The 12,499-nt window shown below is 33.4% G+C and overlaps 1 protein-coding gene across 1 annotated transcript in view; it reads left to right on the top strand.

The window, feature by feature from the left end:
* Positions 1-12,499, top strand: part of Arp1 (Actin-related protein 1) — a 341,295-nt gene that overhangs the window by 255,439 nt on the left and 73,357 nt on the right. The window contains exon 7 of the mRNA XM_090385032.1: positions 4,060-4,152. Within this exon, the coding sequence (XP_090241158.1) occupies positions 4,060-4,152 (93 nt within the window). The remainder of the gene's footprint in view (positions 1-4,059; positions 4,153-12,499) is intronic.

Raw genomic sequence — 12,499 nt, 5'->3', positions numbered from 1 at the left:
CTGAAAAACAGAATGCAGATATGCCAGCATTTCTAATAATGCATTCACTATCCGCACAACCTGTCGGCAAGTTATCGCCTTTTCTAATACAGAAATGTTTCGAATCGGTTGTTGTATCTCCTAAAATGGTAAAATGTCTCAAATCTGGAGACCTTTTAATTGAAGCTTCTAAGCCAAGTCACTCAGAAAAATTGTTAAAATTAACATTTAACAGTATTCCAGTGACAGTTACGCCTCATAACATACTGAACACTTCTAAAGGCGTTATCAGCGAATGGGACTTACTAAATGTCTCAGAAGATGAAATAATAGAAGAACTTAGTGATCAGAAAGTGACACATGCACAGAGAATTATGACCAAAAAAGATGGCAACCTACTACCAACCAGCTCCATCATTTTAGCATTCAGTACTCCGACTCTTCCATCTTTTGTTAAAGCAGGTTACTTAAACTGCAAGATTCGTCCTTTCATCCTGAATCCCATTTGCTGCTGTAAGTGTCAGAAGTAGAGCCATTCTCAGGTAGGCGCCTCCGTAGCCAGGTGGGAAGGAGCAGCAGTGTGTAGCACATGCTTCTTGATTAGACCGGGGTTCGAGCCCGTCACCACCAAATACGGAGGATGCGGGAAGGTCAGGGAATGACCGCCGCATATTCCCAGAGCAATATGGCCTTAGTTGCTAATGCTCCTGAAAACCAAACAAAAAACAAAAAAACATTCTCATGCTGAAGCGATGCTGTGTGTCCTCTTTGTGGCTCCAAGAAGAATTCTCAAGAAGACTGTACAGCTTCCACTGCTATTTGCCCAAACTGTAAAGCATCCTGCATTTTCTAAAGTATGTGACCTTTGGAAAACAGGCAAAAAAAATCCAGAAATATAAAGTGGAGCATAAAGTCACATACTCTGAAGCAAGTGCTGCTAACCATGCCTAGCTGATCATATGCATTGGTTACAAGAAACAGCCACTCAGCTGCAGCTCAAACAAATGTCTCTATAGAACTGACCATTTCCTTTGCCACCTAGGCCAAAACTGCGCTAACATGCAATAAGAAACCTACAGTCAATGAAACCAGCAATAAACCTTTCCCAGAAATAAAAATCAAAACTAAGCAGACAGAAAGCTTCTCAGAAAAAACAGTCAGATCAATCTTCCTCAAATAATGCATTTATTTGAGGAAGATTGATCTGAATCTTCATTCATTGATCAATGAATAAATTCCTGCAATGGAACTGTAAAGGATTATGCAGTAATACAGATGACCTGAATGATTTACTCATACAAACTAATGCAGTAAGTGTATACTTACAGGAAACCTTTTTATCATCACAAGTTTCTCTGAAATTCAAAAATTACACGTGTTTAGACGAGACAGGGATTCTGGCACTCCTTGTGGAGGGGTAGTATTCTTGTCAAAACCATACCGTCAAGACATCTCCAACTACAAAACCTCCTTAGGAGTTGTAGCAGTTCGGATAGCAATGGGAATATCATTAATGCTTGCGTCCATTTATATCTCACCAAATTATCCTTGCTCCCAGACTGAACTTGCATTTTTATTTTATTTTTAGCTTATTTTGTTTTTAATTTTTAATCTATTTTAACATTACTGATTTAAACACATGAAGTAAACTCCCAGAACTATGTTTAGGGTAATAGTAGTAATAGTAATGGAGGCATGTGATGCAAGAAAGCAAGCATATGAGCTTATGTAGCATCAGCCAAAAAAAAAAAAAAAAAAAAACAATTTCACACATCTGTTCTCTCTAAAAGTTTGTCCAGTTCCTCCTTGGATCCTGCTATAGGAATGGGAGTCGCAATTCCAGCTGCCCCAGCACACCCATATTCCCCTATGTCCTTTCTCTTTTTACTGTCCTACTACTCTATATTTTTTTTTCTTGTGAGGCATTAGTTTACAGAACACAATATTGAGATGCTATTTTTCTACTAGAGCACACTTTTTTCACCTTACACAAAAAAAAATAAATAATAAAAAATTAAAAAATAAATAATAAAAAAAGAAATAAAAATGAAAAAAATAATTAAATAAAAATATTTACATTTTCATGCATCCCCATGCAAATGTAAATATACATGGTAAATATACATTTACAATATCATAAAATAGAAAAAAATAGAATAGAAATAACTAATATTAATCAAACCAGTACAGTACAGTACAATAAACAAATAAAGTCATTACGTCTAAATCAATCAAGTAGGAATTATAGTCCTTAATTTAACTTAAAGGTTTACACAAGAAGTTATATATGGAGAATTGAGAATTAAGGTCCGTGTTAGAGCAGCCATGTCATGTGATTAGAAAGTATCAAATCAGTCGGCTATAATAATAGAATTAACAGACAAATCTCAAAAATTTATTGCCAGTAGTTTAGAAGTATATTTTACAAGTCCCAATAATCGTCCGAAACCTTGCATAAGTACCTTCTCAAAGCTGCTATTCCCCTTGCAGTTTATGAAGATTGTAAAATATTGGTTCTATAAGTAGTATCTTCTGTAATGAGAAGACCTCAAGAGCTTTCAAGCACTGCAAGAGAAGACCTCTTCCAGTGCTTGAAATATATTTCCTTTAACTTTTTTGTGTAACCTTTTTTTACCTTTTATTTTTTTTCTGAAGTATAATTGCAGCGTTGTCTAGATGATTCTGCATTATTTCTTTCACCAGTGAACTCCATTATTTTTCCTGGAACAGAAGTTAAACTAACAGGTCTGTAATTGCTCATGTCTTTGAGATCCTGCTTTGTCTGTGAATTGGTGATACATTTACACATCTCCAGTCCACGGGTACCTCCCCTGAATCCAAGGATACTCTCATAATTATGGCTAATGGTTTGCTTTCTTCCTTTTCTGTCTCCCTTAATGTAATTGAATAGATCCCATCCACCCCAGGTGCCCTTCTTATATTTAACTTCAATTTCTCTTCCACTCTACTCTCGGTTATTGCAAAATCATTTAGCTCTCTGTTAGAATTTGATAAAACTGGCATCCCCTTCCCTGAAGAATTCCTCATGTGTGAATGTAAATGCAGAATACTCATTCAGTTTGTTAGCAACCTGAACAGGATCATCAACAGTTAAATCATTGATATCAAGTGGACCAATTTGATTCATCTCCTTCCTTCCTTCTAAAGTTTACATAAGTAAAGAACTCTTTGCTGTTTTTCTTTGCATCCTTTGCCAAAGATTTCTCATAATTGCCTTTACTTGCCTAACCTCCTTTGTGACTTGATTATAGACTAGTTTGTCTACCATAGGCTTCTGAGTTGCCTAATAATTTATGTTCATCCCGTGCATTTTTCTACTCTGCCACGAGTTTGGTCAGTTTGTCTGATTTCCATTTATGCAAAGAATACTTTGAAGGATATTTTCTAGTTGGTATGAAAAGCCCTACTAACTTCTATGATTAATTCCTTGGATGCTTCCCATTTAGAATTTGCTGATGTTGACATCATTTTGTTCCACTGTATTGAATTTAAAAACTGTCTGAGACCACTTTAGCCACCTTTATGAAAGCAAAAACCCTTCCCTTTACCCTTGAAGATAGTTTTTTACTCTTAATGATTATTGCCAATTCAAACTAAATCTTAGTTGCTTTAAAAAAAAAAAAAAAAAAAAAAATCTGCTTTGAAGGGGTTCTTGGTTTTAATTACTGTCTGTGACAAGAGGAATTTCTGTAGTCCTCTTCATTTAAGCCTGTGGCTAACTGATCCCAGGCAGATGGTCTAGAGATTTTCTCCTCGTGTATTATAAGGCTGGAAACAGACACTTCTATAGACATGATTTACAAGCTTATACTTAGGGCATGTAATACCCATGTAATATCAATATTTTTTAGTTGAAAGTTTTTTTTGTCATTGTTTATTATTATTTATGTCATTATGAACTGTTATTATGATCATTGCTTTTAAAAATTTTACTGTGTTGCAGGTTTCCATTCTTGTTTGGTATTTATTATTGAGTTTAATTTCAGGATTAGTCATGAAATCTAGTGAAGACTGCTTGTTTTTCATTGCTATTCTTACAGTTACTTGATTAATTTCTAGAGGGCATGTTACCTGGCTAGTAATCCTCAGAGAGAGGAAACTATGGAAATGGAAAAGGCACAGTACATCCTTCCAGATGGAAGCATTGTGGAGGTGAGCATATTATTCTTCACATTTGATCTATTAAAATACTTCATGCTTTGGATAGATAAATATCCATAAACAATAAATTTGTAGAAATCTCTTGTAAAGCAGCAGTTTTCTTCAGTATGGTCAACTGAGCTCTGGTGCTCACCAAACAGGAAGTTGATAGCTGAAGGGAAATTTCTGAGTTAATTTACAACTGATATTCAACATTTCCCCATTTACTGTTGTAATAATAGGAACAAGTTGACATTGAGATACTCAGATCTTCATGCTGGAAGGTTCTACTGGAAGGAAGGCAAGTTGTCACTTGGATTTTGGAATTTGAATATTATTACAATCGCTGAAATCATGGCTATCAAAAGTATCAAGTTAAAAAGGACTTAAGATTTATATTACATTCCTTATATTCCATACTTAAAAACTACAAATTTCACATTTTTCCTCCAATTTGTGTATGTAACAAATTTGGAGGAAACAAAATAGAAAAGTTTAGAAGCACTCAGTATTTATGAACCTTACTATGGATTAGATTTTAGAAGTTCAAAATCAGATATCAGCAGGAAAAAGGAGGAATATACATCCCCCACTTCATCAGAATCTACTGAAATTTTTTCAGCTTAATTTAGGAGAACTAATCAATTAATTTCCTGCCAATACTTCTAAATCATTTGTTAAATATTTTTTAAAATTTTCAGGTTTTTTTTTTCTTTTTCTTTGCAATTTTAACATTTGACAATTTGTAAATTTGTTGTCTTTTTTTTTTTTTTTTTTTTTTTTTGGTTTTTGCAATCCAAGTGTCGTTATACTTAACATATATTCCAGCACATAAGTCAAATTTTTGAAGCACTAAAAAAATTGTATTAATTGGGTTGAATATCCTAAGTTGAGGGCATTTCCTTCAGTTTAGAAAGACACAAATATAAAGTGTTGCTCACCCCTTAAAACCCAAGAAAATATTCGTTGTCTTCATGAGATGAAAAAAATTCATGGAATTTGTCTGGCATTGTGTTTTTGATTTTACTAACAAGATTATCAATTTCTTATATCAAATGTGCTTCTACATTGAGCCATTCTTTACAGTGAAATCTATTTTCAGTAGTTTCTAAACAGGCAACAAGGAATGGCAGATTACATAATCCATGCCTCGTATACACAGTGTCAGTGAGAGTTTTGTGGGAACTACATAAGGAAGTATACTTTCTACTGTTTTTGCTGTGTAGTATTATAAAATATCAAAATGTAAAACTTAAAAGCAAGAGCAGAAGTAATTGAATTAATAAGTAGATAATGCTTAATGCAAATTTCACTGTAACACTTCACCATGCATGATTAAAAGGTTTCTGTTAAAGGAGGGACTTACGTGGTGCATAAATGATAGTATAAAATTTTAAGCCATAAAATAGAAGTCAATGCATACATGGTGTAATCAAAAGGTTCAGGGAATGAATTAATATTTGGAAAATGATGAAGCCTTCCTGCTCTTTGGATGGATTTTGTTTAAATTTCAAAATAAATTTTTTCCTTGATACTATGTAATGAGTGAATTTTTTTTTTAAAGAAATGAAAGATAATGAATGTAATCTTTGAAGAATCAAACACATGATTTGTTACTTGATTTTTATAGTTAATTTGTGTATTCCTTTATCCATATGCTCTGTATAATCCCAAATAATTTTTGTTAATTTGAAATTGTAATGAATGCAACTTTATACTTTATACATTATACTTTGTATCTGTGTCTAAATATTAATTGCGCTTCAACTTAGTTGCACACATGCCTTTTCCATTTTTGTGTATGCCTTAATACATCATTGTGTTTGAATACTCTAGCTTGCACTAGAGCCATTCAGAACTGATCATCTTAAATTCCATTATTTCAATAGAACTGCAAGATTGCTAAACAAATCCAACATTGATATTCTAGCTGAAGATATCAATATCAAAAAAGAATTGCAAAGGTTTTACAATCAAGTAATTATAAAATCAGAATAAATGACTAATTTAATAATAACAATAAAAAATATGTATAGATTAACTATAAATATTTCATTAAACGAAGAAAATAAAAAATAAATATAATAATAAGAAACAATAGGGAAAAAAATGGATACCTATAATAATAATACAAATCAATCAAAGTAACTATTCATTGTGAGCAAACAAGAAAATATAACAACAAAGGTGTTAAAAATACACAAACCTCTGTCATCCCAGCTTTGCATAAATGCAAATCGCCTGTAATATATGATATTCCATTGTATATGCTGTATATCGACTGTAAATAGTATTATTACTATTATATTCCTCCTCTGTAAGGCTTGGGCTGTTCTGGAGTAATAAAAAAATAAATAAATAAATAACTTGTGATTAAGCAAGCTTACAGTTTTAACCACCATATTGTTTAGGGTTGTCATCGTCATAATGCAATGTGCTTGACAGAGTAGAAATAAAATAGAGGAAACAAGGAGGTTCTTTAAAAAGAATTAGTGGTAATTAGGTAATAATGTCTTTGTTAAGTTTTTAATCATTCAAGATATGTGTGTTTATTGCAATCAACAAGAAAGTTTCTAGAATTTATAGAGTCCAAAAGTGATATAAGTTAAGGGAAACATTAAAAAAGTTTAATTATTTAGTTTTTATTCATAAGGAATACTATTTTTCATTATTTGTTGATATGCCAGTAGGCAAGAACAATCGCATGGTTTTAAAAGGGATTTGAAAGTATGGAATCTGAACACCCAACTGCCAGTTGATTTTTTATTTAAAAAAAAAAAAAAAAAATTTGCCATTTTTAAGAAGTAAACACATATACAAGTTTACCTGAAAGCTCCTACGATCCCAAAATACAGATCGAAACAGTCTGTGCATTAAAGGATAAAGTGTTTGAAGCACAGAGCATTTCTTTTTTTTTTTTTTTTTTTTTTTTTTAAGTAAAGGACAATCTTCTGTTAGCATTTATTAAAGACGCTTTATTACTGTTTGTGAGAGATACGATGAGAGATTATAATACTATGAAAAATTAAACATCTGAAATTGTCTTTTAAAAATTATTATTAGTTTTAATCTTTGTGGCCACTATTAGTTAGCAGTTTAACTAATGGTTGAATCAACTGTTCTCTGCAAGGATTGCTGCTCTCTTGTAACATAATACAGTAGACTCTCGATTTTCCAGGATAGATGGTAAAAAAATATTCCCGGATAATCGATTTCCCGGTTAATCCAAAAATACAGCAAGTCCCCGACACACGTAAGAGACAAGTTCAGGACCTCTTACGTAAGTCGAGTTTTACGTAACTCGGGAATGACTAATAAAATATTGCTACTATATCCCTGATATGCCAAAATTACAAAACCCACATAATATCCTCAGAAGAATGAAGAAAAATAGTTATATTTTTTAATTAATTAGTTCAATTAAAGACTTAATCTGGGGACAGCGGTGAAATAGCTGGAGCATATAAAAGGAAGGAAAAATGCATGTTATTGTACTATAAAAACTGGTATATATTTCATAGCCTTAGTTATTATAGTTGACCTTTATTGGTGCTGACCACTTCTGGTATTCTGTCTTTCTCCTTTATTGTGTTCACTGTTGACACTGACAAATCTGAATTCTGCACAATACTTGTTAACATTTGGCCATTTTCATACATCCTTATTATTTTAATTTTCTGATCCAACTCGATCGCTTTCCTTTTCTTGATAGATTTACTAATACCACTTATTCTCTTAGTTGGCACCATGATAATGGTCAAAATGAAATTTTCTGTAAAGAACTTCACAGGGATAAGGCGGAAACCCACTATTATCACTCCACTTGAGCTCACATTTTACTAAAACACATTTCTGGAGGTCACTGCCATAAAACAATAAAAACAATTTGCACTTTCCGGGTTATTGGGCTTTTCTGTTAGTGCAATTAATTATAAACGGGCAGTAAAATCTATATTTTTGCATTTGCGATAATACCGATAGCTGGAATTCTGTGGGTTTTTACTTTATTATAGTGAAATGTGTGTCACCTTCACTGAAATCTTGAGTCATATAAAAAAATATATACATAACGTAACGTAAGTCCAAAACTATGTAAGTCGGGAACTTACTGTATTGAAAAATGTTCAGCAACCTACGTAAAAAGTATGGCAATAGATAAAAAGCAAAAAAACTTACCACACACTACTCGTGTGTGCAATGCGATGCTGCCCTTTATTTTTTACAATGTCGATTTTAAATTGAATAGCTTCCCTTTATTTTTTACAATGTCGCATATGGTTTGGTCACCAACATTATAATGGTTCATTAGAGATTTAACAGATGCAGCGTTTTCAAACTTTTCAATAATTTCAAGTTTTTGTTTAATTGAAAGCACAACTCTTGCGTTTGTCCATCATTTTCATGATTTCTAAACTAAAAAAAAAAAAAAGTTACTATAAAAAAAAAATTCCACATCCTGACATGCATAAAAGAAACAAAATTTGTCCTTTTGCAGTGCGACAGAAGACAACAATCGACGCAACGCACTAAAACAAACTAAACATTTAGTTTTTTTTTTTTTTTTTTGAGCGGTGGGGGTGAAAAGACAGCAGGGGTTGCAAGATAAAAGGTATATTAATCTACCAATGGCAACTTATAACGCTGCTTCTTGTCGCTTATTTACGACTTGCAAAACATCTGTTTATATCCATTCTAGTTATTACTTAAATTTTATGATTTCTGCTTAATTTTTTTTTTTTTTTAATTTGGAACCTTGAAGTGTCCCGGTTAATCTGATCCCAGTAAATTGAGAGTCTGCTGTAGTTCTGTTTCAGGAATAGAGAACAGTAATTATGTTGTTATTTTGCATTGCTGCAAAGTAAGCAAGTTCATTTGAGATATTTGGTTTGAGATTTGAGATACTTCTACTGAACAAATTTTCCCAAAGGCCTTTAATTCATTAAGGTAAGCACCCACAACTATTATACATCACCAATTTCAACACTTTAGCATTAGCATTAGTAGAGGCATATGATGCAAGAAAGCAAGCTTATTCAGCATCAGCCAAAAAAAAAAAAAAAAAACACACACCACTCCCATTTCACCCCTCCGTTCGTTCGAAATGCCTGTCCAGTTGACCTTTAAATTTGTTTAGGCTATCAACTTCAACAACAAGTAATGGAAGTCGGTTCCACCAACCAACCACCCGCTGGCCAAAGGCAAATTTCCGCACATCTATCCGACATCCGTCCTTCCTCAGTTTGAATTTATGCCCTCTGAGGTGATTATTCTGAGCAAGATGAAGAATCCCATTGTCATTGAGCATGCTCAAACCATTCAAAGCCTTATACACCTCTATCAGATCACCTCGCCGGTGCCTAGTCTCCAGACTCTGTAATTTGCAAAACTTAAGCCTTTCTTCGTAAGAGCAACCCTTTGTTCCATTCACTAATCTTGTTGCCCTTCTCTGTACCCGTTCCAGCAGCTCTACATCCTTCTTGAAATGAGGCCTCCAGACCTGTATACAGTACTCAAGATGTGGCCTAACCATTGCCTTATACAAGGGAATAATCACCTCCTTATCCCTGCTAGAAAATTCCTGTATATCATTGACAAGACACCATGAGCTACTCTTGCAGCTCGTCTGCACTGCTCAGAGAACTTCATATCTGCCTGCACAATTACCCCCAGGTCCTTTTCATTCTCCACCACTGTCAGTGTAGTACCGCAGAGTTGATACGTTGCTCTGGGGTTACTGTTTCCCATATGTAGTACTTTACATTTGTCAATGTTAAACTTCATTTGCCACCTCTCAGCCCATCTGTTCTTCTGCAACTTCTGGAAGCATCAAGGTTTCTTTTGAATCATTATATGTACCTTAAAGCCTCTCCTGGTGACCTTTTGAGGAGGCTTTTTGAATAGAAAGCACTGAGTATGCTGGACCATTGTGATGATGCAAACACAAATTCTCTCAGGCCCACTTTTCAGTCTGTTACTCCTAAAAGCATTGCACAGTTGTGTGCTGAATTTTTTTTGTAGTACTCATGGTTCCCTGTTTGACCATGCAGGAAAAAATTCATAATAAACAGTGTCCCGAGGATCAAAAAATTTGATGTTCGCTTATTGAGTAAGATTGTTTTGCTTTTTTTGGGCCTTGGAGACTAGGCCCATGTTTCTGGGTCATAGCCACACACTCATAATGATCTGTTACCAGTAATACTGGAAGAAATAGTGTAGGTCAGTGTCCATACATTGACAAAGATCGTGTCATGTGGAACTAAACTTTGCAAACCATTAAAAACAGTGGTTTGCAAAGTGGTCTTTGAACAATATTCCTGAAAGCTGCTTTTAACATTTGTTGTACTGTTGCACTTGTCCCTATTTTCAAAAAATATTTGATGATAGTTTGCCGCTCAATAAAATCACTTATTTTAAAATGCAGTGAATAACACAAAACACCTTATATTCAATGTATGCTAATTCAGACTATCTGCAGATAAATGGAGATTTCTGCATTGCTGTGTCTAAATGAGTCACTGATCATGTAACAAGTTGCAGCTTGGTGTGACATCATTTCTAGATAAAGTCACTTGCTGAATTTTGGTCACACTTCATATGGCAGAATATATGGTAATCTTTTATAAAATCAGAATGATATATCTAATTATTTTTACTACCTTTTCTAAACAGTAACATTTATTCTGAAGATCTAAGTAACTCAAAAAGTTTAGGACTAGGCCATGCAAAATTCTAGAGCACTATGTGTAAATGCCTGATTAGCTTAAAGTGTTGTCACTTTAGGAATAAAAATGAAAGTTCTGCACCAATAACTTATGAAAATGAAACAGAGTTCTGAAACAGTATTCTTTGATTCCTCTTCACAACTTATTGATTTAGTTGTGGGTTAACTGTAATGAGAATTTGGCTCTTGTTATTGATATATTGTTGTTATTTTATTTTGGTTTTTAGGAGCATTAGCAACTAAGGCCATATTGCTATTGCTCCGGGGATATGTGGTGGTCGTTCCCTGACCTTTTCCGCATCCTCCGTATTTGGTGGTCACAGGCACGAATCCCAGTCTAATCAAGAAGCGTGTGCTACGCACCACTGCTCCTGCCCACCTGGCTACAGAGGCACCCCTATTGATATATATATATTTTTTTTTTTCATTATCAATATTACATCCTAGTTTTTTTAGGCATATTAGCATATATGCATAAAGCTCCTATTTTCTTTACTTTCTCCTTGGCCGTCCATTCACTTGCATGTAATAATTCAACTTCCAGTGGATGGATTTTCATGAAATTGTATATTTGACTATTTTCAGAAGATATATAGAGCTATATTAAATTTCATTAAAATTGGACCAATAAAAATCCAGCAATTATTATTTATTATTATTATTATTTATTTATTTATTTTATACACATTACATAGGCTGTCTATATACCATGAAGTACTGGATATTGTTTGTTGCTATGAAACAGCTTTCTTGAAGGAAGCTTGCTTTCTTGCATCAAATGCCTCTACTAATGCTAATGCTAACAGTTCCAGTTCTTGGTTTGCACATAAAATTTACTGATATATTTTTTTATTTTTTATTTATTTTGTTATAAATTTAGTAAATACCTAAATCATGAATTTTTCCTTTTTGCTTATTATATAATCACAGAAAAAATGTTAAATGCTTAGTATGATTTCAGTTGTTATTAAAATCTAGGAAGAAGTAAGTAAAATTGCATTACAAAACCATTAACAGTATGCAAAACCACAAACTTAAAATATGTTGTACAGGTGACCCCCGCTTAACGCTGATCATTCGTTCCGGAAAAACAGAGCGCTAAGTGAATCCGCGCTAAGCGAGCGCCGCTTTCCCATAAGGTAACATATGTATTTGTGAGCCGCGGTCGGTGCCATAGAATATTTCCTAATCAATAATAAACGGTAATGAAAAGATATACAAATGTCGGTCAAAATATTTAATATTCAAATATTTGCACATATAAAATATTCTGCATTACATACGTATAATTATGTGGTAACTACTTGTGTCTCAAAAGTAAACAAAAGTCCAATTAAAATAACGAATTTAATTGATTTAATTTAATGGATGAATTTAATCATGAAAAATGTGTGGATTTTGAGTTGAACTTTGGCCCTCTTCCAAATAAACTAAAAGGGGTATTATATTTTAAATGGCCCGCAGCGTTACCACCCAACAATAAAGTCAACCGATCCTTCGCCGCTTTGAAACTTGGCATGTTTTTTGTTCTTTCAATATGAAACTTCTTTTAGGCATTCCTTTCCACAAAAGTCCTGCTTCATCTATGTTAAAAACTTGTTGAGAAGTATAACACATAATACCCCTCTTCAATAATTT

Source organism: Mastigoproctus giganteus, chromosome 11 (assembly GCF_048544385.1).
Source record: "Mastigoproctus giganteus isolate SK-2022 chromosome 11, ASM4854438v1, whole genome shotgun sequence".
NCBI classification, from domain to species: domain Eukaryota; kingdom Metazoa; phylum Arthropoda; class Arachnida; order Uropygi; family Thelyphonidae; genus Mastigoproctus; species Mastigoproctus giganteus.
The sequence above is the reverse complement of the archived record's forward strand: the minus strand, read 5'-3'. Positions and strand labels throughout refer to the sequence as shown.